The sequence below is a fragment of the Anabrus simplex genome, chromosome X, assembly GCF_040414725.1.
Source record: "Anabrus simplex isolate iqAnaSimp1 chromosome X, ASM4041472v1, whole genome shotgun sequence".
In the NCBI taxonomy this organism is placed as follows: Eukaryota; Metazoa; Arthropoda; class Insecta; order Orthoptera; family Tettigoniidae; genus Anabrus; species Anabrus simplex.
In genome coordinates this window covers 13,640,811-13,648,834 of record NC_090279.1, presented here as the reverse complement: position 1 = coordinate 13,648,834, position 8,024 = coordinate 13,640,811, and the positions used below count along the sequence as shown (strand labels likewise).

General features: G+C 35.0%; 1 protein-coding gene across 1 annotated transcript in view; it reads left to right on the top strand.

Moving 5' to 3' along the window:
• The first annotated feature begins 4,269 nt into the window (after positions 1 to 4,269).
• The window catches only part of LOC136886697 (zinc finger and SCAN domain-containing protein 26-like), a 29,190-nt gene continuing 25,435 nt past the window's right edge, over positions 4,270 to 8,024 (top strand). Inside the window, exons 1-2 of the mRNA XM_068230763.1 lie at positions 4,270 to 4,387; positions 6,212 to 6,307. Of these exons, the coding sequence (XP_068086864.1) occupies positions 4,322 to 4,387; positions 6,212 to 6,307 (162 nt within the window). The 5' untranslated portion in view covers positions 4,270 to 4,321. The remainder of the gene's footprint in view (positions 4,388 to 6,211; positions 6,308 to 8,024) is intronic.

Sequence of the window (8,024 nt, the reverse complement as noted above, 5' to 3'; positions counted from 1 at the left end):
TGTTCAACTACAACTCTCCCCACAGTTGTGTATTTTAGTATACATGAGTGTTACAGTGTGATTTATTACAAGTATTGGAACGGGGTGATATAACAAGCCCATTCACATTTCAAGTAGCGGAAAAAGTGTCTCATACTCTGTAGTTGTCACAAGTAATACATCCTTTCCTAAATTGAGCCTGTTCTACTGACAGTTACAAATCAAATTTGTTCATCAAGAGTTTGTTTTAATTGATTAAACAACATTCAAATATCCGGTTTTCTTTCGAAGTGGCTGGTATGTTGTTATATAAGTCCAATTTTACAACTTATTCCGGTAAGGAAGTTACGGATTTTCTTAATTGAGGAATTGTGATTTATGTCTTTTTACAATACTTCCACAACCTCTAACATATTGTCGGTAATGTTCAAGTTCAATAATGTACATTTGCTAAATGTATAGATCTCAAGTGAGAATATCAGAAGTTAATATTAATCCTTCTCAGTTTCAGCATTCTACATATTTTTAATATTTAAAGTTATTAGTTTTCTTAAATTTTATCTTTAATTAAGCATTAAAATGAATACGCATATAACTAGCTCGCTTTTTAGAAAACTCCCAGCCTTTGCGTTGCAAGTGCCTGCAAGTTGTGTGTAGTAGCAATATAGGCCTATCATGTACCCTAAATTTGGTGGAATGAGGAATTTTTTCTGAAGAGCAACGCAGATGAAGAAATGCGGATGGTAGTTAGACAAAAAATTGCAATATTTAGTGTGTAATTTTAATTACCGATATTGTTTTGCTGTGCTATTTACGTCTGTGTGCAATTTTATAGTGAGGCTGTGAATGTTGATTTGTTCATTACTCTCTATGATGCAACATATGGAAGTAGGGTTCAAATTCTTGAGAGGTTTCCATTTACGATATCTGTATCTTGTTTTATCAGTGTTGTTATGGAGATTCTTCTGTTTCACATCAATACCCCGCAGCAGCTATTTCTGGTATTTTTTGTGATGATTTAGGTTACTGTAGGCTGTCTCTCTGATTTAATGCTATGTAAAAGATTTTCAGGAGTGAGTGGCGGTGAGATTGCATGGGGTCGAATACTAGTATCTGCTGCCCTGAAAAACGTTACCGTGGTTTCCATATTTTATTATTAATTAACCTTAAATAATGCCACTGCATACCTAATCTTAACCCTTTACTTTGGAGTTGTTAGTGCAACATTAAACTAGTGGCAGGAATGGAAGAACAATCTTCAGGAACAAATTCTAGCTGTGGAAACTGTAAACGGTAGTCAGAACAAGTAAACACGGCACATTTCAGTATTGTCCCCTACATTAAAATATACAAAATACAATTGAGCATAGTTTCCTGAATAGATATGTGTTTACATAGAAATGTATTCGCCGGGCTGAGTGGCTCAGACGGTTGAGGCGCTGGTCTTCTGACCCCAACTTGGCAGGTTCGATCCTGGCTCAGTCCGGTGGTATTTGAAGGTGCTCAAATACGTCAGCCTCGTGTCGGTAGATTTACTGGCACGTAAAACAACTCCTGCGGGACTAAATTCCGGCACCTCGGTGTCTCCGAAAACCGTAAAAGAAGTTAGTGGGACGTAAAGCAAATAACATTATTATTATTATTATTATTAGAAATGTATTCCCTGGCAATGTGTAAGAATCGACAAAATTAGCCACAGGAACGAAGTTTGTATTACCTGTAGGAGAAATTGTAGTATTCATTGTTTGTGCAGTATGTTTACACTTACAGTAAAATATCACAAAGTGACTAATGAACATTGCTACTGGGTGAAATGAATTCTCTGGGGCACTACTCGAGGTATTCAACATATAAAGTTAAAAATTTCATGATTGTTCTGTACTGAATAGAGAAACACACAATATTAAACCGAAGGAAGGAACCACCTTTCAATACTCTGTTGTTAAGTTGTAATCTCTGTGTTAGTTGTTTTTAGACCTTTTTGACTTAATTCTTGCACTGCTTTGCTAATTGGCTGATGATGACACTTCAAATGTGTTGAAACCGGTCCCAAATAAACAAGTTGTAACCTCTATTTGGTTCAACTTAACAACGGAGTATTGAAAGGTGGATACTTCCTTCTGTTTAATATTGTGTGAATTCAACATAGACAATTTTCGTACCACCTGCGAAACAATAAAAACTGCTTAACATTTAAACCACTCATTTGTCATGGAACTCCATACAAGGGGTTCTCTGTTAAACACCACTTGGTTGTGTCATTAGACATGACATGCATAGAAAAATAAAGAAAAGGCACTTAAGTAAAGTTTGCTGGCATTGTTTGATGAAATGAGCTGATAGCAGTATTGTATAAATTTTTGTCTTCATTTCAAAAGAATTTTTGTTCATTTTCCATTTCCAGTCTTCTGTGTAGAAATGTGAATCAAGAACCTCATCAGTTCTTCTCTCTCCACCACTCCTTTCCTTCCTCGAATATTTTTTCTACTTTTACTCCACTCTTCTCTGTACTCTCCTTACCATATCCATTCACCCCTTTCTGGGCATTCTCCGATGTCATTCTCCTATGACTTTCTCTGTAAATACTTACTGTGGAACTCTATCCTCTTCCATTCTCATCATGTGTCCATACCATTTCAGCTTATCTTGCCTTTCAGTTCAGGGAATCCAATTCACTCCCTCATTTCTATGTTTCTGACTTTATCCCTTTATGCCCTCCCTATTATTTCTCTAAAGAATTTCATCTTGGCCTCTTGCATTCTGCATTCATCATGTATTTTTGTTGTCCATGGTGTGTAATACATTGGGTGCAAAATTTTCTTGCATTCTGTTGGATGTCCCAGTTACAGACTATACATCTCACACATTGGTAAAACTCATTGGCTCGTTCAAGTCTCTATCCAGTTTCTTAATTTATTTTCCCATCTTCTTCAATTATTCTCCCTGAATACTTGAAGCTTCCCACAACTTCTAATGGTCTTCCATTCACTTCAATATTCCCATTTCCTTCTCTATTACCTCTCGTCACCACTACTATCATACTCTTTTCCACACTGATTTTCATTCCATATTCCTCCATCTCCTGATTCCTTACATTATCTTGTTCTTGTGCTTCCATTTCATCTTCTCCACATATTACTGTCTTATCTGCAAAGAGTGAGGCCTTTGCCTCCTTGCTTCCCATTTTTTGTTGTATACTCTTGTGGATTTCATCCATGATTGTAATGAAGATTGGAGGGGATAAAACACATCCATTTTGAAGTCCTGTTTCTACTTGTAACCAGTTTGTTCGTCCTATCGTAGTATTCATACTACTTACTCACTTTTCGTTCATGGCTTTCATAATATGTTCTTCACCTCTCCCTGCCTTCTTTTTTGATCAGTGTATCCGAGAACACTTGCCATGGTACACTGACATATGCCTTCTCAATATCGATAAATATCATCACTGAATCCAGCCTAAATTCCCATCTGTTCTCCATCATGTTCTTTAGGTTGAACAGATTGAAAACTTTTAAAATTATGTTTACACTGAGTAACGAGTATGACACCATGTGGAAGTGGAACAGATAATAATTGGTGCCAAGAAAAATAGAGTTTGAAGCCTTTTAAATGCTATGTTATCAGAAGTTCATGAAGATCATTTTGATTGAACATTTCTCAAATAAAGAGATAGTGAATAAGCTTAATGAGAGGAGAATGGTTTGAGAGAATTTGATTGTGGGAAGGAAAATTTTGATAGAACATATCTCAAACAACTGTGAACTTGTTCAGTTAGTTTTGAAGCTGATTGCAAAGGATAAAAATGGTAGGAAGATTCCAGTATATGGACCACGGTGATCAGAGTGATTTGCAAAACGTACAGTCACTGAATTTTCAAGAAAGGTCATCTTGTTGCAGTTTCAGTTCCATATAAAACTGTATGTTAGATAGCTATTAATACGATATAATGTGTCATGTAATACTAGGGGTCCTTTGACTATGATCTTGATATCGACAGATAAGTTAAATTATATTTCCTCTGGAAGTTATCACTGTTTTAGAAATCATGTAAAACTGCAGGTCCTTAGCTTTGATCGAAGTATCAGTCATAGAAAACTTGAGGTCCTATTGGTATGATCACAATATCAACAGTCATGTAAAATTTTGGGTTTTTTGGTATGATCATAATATTGATGGTCATATAAAATGACAAGGTTGTTGCTTAGTTTGTTGACAAACACCATAAGTATCAGTGACATCAATAAGGTAATATCTTTTTCTGGCTTATGTTTCAGTGTAAGGTCAGTGGAAGTAATCAACCATACCAGTACCTTCTAACTACTTCCGTTTGCAGTGCAAAATGGACCTGGAAGCAAAGATCAAAGAGGAACCAGCCTGGCTTGAAGGAAAAACAACTGCATCACTTGTAGGTCTCATTCCAGATAACTTTATAGATGTCAGAAATTAACCCTTAATAGCTGAATAAGTTTGGCATGACCATCATTTTCTATGTGCTTCCTCAGTATTAACACCAGCAGTCTCCAATTGCTGAATGAGCATCTATGCGCAGTACAACTCTGTTTTGTTTATTTGTCTGGGAATACACCACAACGCACTACAGAAAGCTGCCAACTCTTAGGAACTTTAGGTTGAACTTGGATTAGTCTGTACTTTTTACTGTTGGTATCCTCCTACACTACTGCACCAGCATTAACACCACATGTTAAAAATTATTACTCCTACCATAATTAGTATAGAAGAAGTTAAATCACAAATCTTTCATTGGTGTTTTTGAGCCTGGATATGCCAGTCTGCTAAACATAATGTCAACACAGGTGTGATTATTCTGGGTTACCCTCACATCCACAATGTGCTGGGAGATATTATGTGTTTCAAGGAATGAGCAAATTTGCCTATGGCATACGAGGGATGAAATAGCTCAAAATCTGAATGTATGTTCTCTCAAAATAAGTATTTTGCTGAGATGTTGAATTCCTCTAGAAAGACAGAATAGTGATTAGCTCATTTTATTCCTCAAATACAGGTCAGATTCTATGATATATGCAGTAGAGAACCATGTCTAAGGGCTCTAGAATGTATGGTTTCTGAGAATGATTTCTTTTATATGCCCCTTCTTAGTTGGCTTTGACAGTTTAAGGACTTAAGGCACATTAAACAGAATTTTTTCTTTCCTCTTTGTCATTATTTCCCTGTCCTTTTTGTGCATCCTTTTCATCCATTCCTTAGTTCAGCTACTCTTCTCTTCTGTATTGAATGTGTTAAGTTGGTATATTCTAGAACTTGTTACTTTAATTCACTTTTATTTGTTACTTAATTTACATGAAAACATAAGCTTTTAATCACAGTCCCTCCCCCCTTTAATGCTGACAAGGTTTTATGAATCCAAGAATGAAATTTAAATGTCTCGTAGTAGATCAAAAAGATCTTCTGAAACTGCAAATATACACTCCAACACTGCTGATTCTCCACTGACAGTGTCCTCATTTCCTCATCTCCTCACAGAACACTACATAACATGCTTGTAGTAGTAAAATATTTCATTTCTAGCTGCTTTGACCTTGGGCTACATCACATCTTTTACTGTTGTATGACTGTGATAAGCCTGCTTCTTTCATGTTTATATTTTTTATTTTACACTTGCAAGCATTGAAATATGCTGTTTGAAACAGAACTGTATTAATGTTTTATGTAGCCCCTGTGATCTCAGCAAAACCATAGTAGAGAATGTGATTCCATTATTTCAAGTAATTTTAATCTGTCTATAAACAAACTCTATGCTGAGAACAAAAAATCATTTAGAAATGTAACGCTTCTAATTGGTTCAGACAACTTTTATGATTTGATTGATATGATTGAACATATGAAAACAGTTCATACAATTTAGTGTTTATGCCTATGGCTGCTTCCTTCCAAATTCTGTGTGAGATAGCCCCAATTCCATCTCTGGTATTATATCTTCTGGTATGGCTAGAAAATGTTTCGCATTTTATATTTTGTTCTCAGTCTCATCCTGTCTCTGACATAAGGAGTGAGCAAGAATAATAACAACTTTCTCAGTACAGCCTTTGGATATAACAATCCTCTGCTGGTAGAAATCTTCCTTAACCATTAGTGAAATTCTGAAAGTATCTGTAATACTGGAAATTAATGAATTAACATGCTCATTTGTTAGTGACTGTATTTGTAGATGTGTGTTATGAGCATACCTAATATATCTTATTTTCCACAGGAAAATCTTGAACATGTACCAGAAGTGATAGCTCTGAAAGAAGAAGTTAAATCAGAGTTAACCGAGCCAGATTCATCGCAGGAAAACTCTCTTGAGGTAATGTACATAATTTGATAAGCCATCGTCAGATAATGGAAATGGGTAGAAAATGGCTCAACAGATACCGGGGTTTGATCCATCTTTTTAGTGCACATGATTGATAGTCCAACTGATAATATACTTTTTTATGAGATTGACGGTTTACATACCTAGTTTTCACTTTTCCTTCAAGTTTTTCCACGATCTTGCGTTATGAATTGTGCAGCAGTTAGGATTATTCCGAAGACCTCTACTCTATATCATTTGGTAGCTGGTATCATTCCTACTAATACTTTTCAATTCGTTAATTAGTTTTGAACACAAAGTAGCTGAAGGATACATTTTATTGTTACTGTTACAGGATATTTTACTAGTTGTTTCCAAATGAACACAAAGTGGCTGAAGGATACATTCTTTGTTACTGTTACAGGATATTTTACTAGTTATTTCCAAATGAAACACCTTTGTTATCTTATTGATTATATTAATTATTTTTTTCTAAATAATACAGTAATTTATTGATACAAGTTGCAGGTGATATGCTTGTAAAATATCCTGTAACAGTAACAATAAAATGTATCCTTCAGCTACTTTGTGTTCAAAACTAATTAACGAATTCAAAAGTATTAGTAGGAATGATATATACTACACACATTGTAGCCATCTCTTGGCAAGTGAAAAATGTTCTTTTTCTCCCTAATGTGGTCTGTGATGGTACTAGTCCATTGTGACTTATAATATTTGCACCGGGAGGTGCACCTCAACCCTGCACATTGAAAAGAAGCGCCTTAGGGAACACTATCTATCGAACAAAGCTTGAAACCGCTAATGCATGAAGTTGGGACATTGATCAGAATGTACTGAATAACTGATTAATATGTTATTTTAACTTTCCCTAAACTGACTGGATTTCTTTGTTTTGTTTTGGTGTACATCACAAAGTTTGAATTTTTCTCCATAGATGTCCCCACAAAAAGCTGAGGTCATGCACTCTGGTACAAGGTGGAATAATTAGTGATTTAAGGAAGTTTAGGGTTTTTAAGTTTTTTGAACTAAATTTACTTTCATTTACTTTGGCTTCCTTCCTACTCCTAGCTCTTTCCTGTCCCATCATCGCCGTAAGACCTATCTGTGTCGGTGCGACGTAAAACAACTTGTCCTATTGCAGAGAATCTGTTCTATTTTATGGCGTTTACATATTCAGAGTATCTGATAATTAAGTTATGTCCAGTCTGATCAAAGTACCAAGAGCTACATATGTTACATTTGAATCTGTATATACCATATTTAGAAAAGCATCAGATTTATTTAATGAGTTAGAGTTGTGTAATATATCAAGATGTCTGTTATTGGTTCTAAGATATATTTTCATGTTGTATTTTTTTATGAATGTTGGTGACTTTATAAGTGTCTTGAGTGAAAGTGAATGCAGTGGCCAATGCATTTTTCACTTTTTGTTGAATTAGTAAAATTGGTTTGTAGAAATTCTATGTATGGTGTGAAAATTTCATTTTCAGTATAAATTGTTTTGTAGAACTTTAAAATGAAACTATCTGTAGACTTGTACAGTGCTTATGCAGTGTCATTTGACATTATTAAGAGTAAACTTTTCTGAGATGCCAGCTATCTTTTAGCTGTTAAATTTTTACTGTAACTGGTTTTGCAGTATAATAATGATGATCATTATATTTTCTATTAATTGATAATTCACCCAAGTGTCATTGAAATGTGTTTG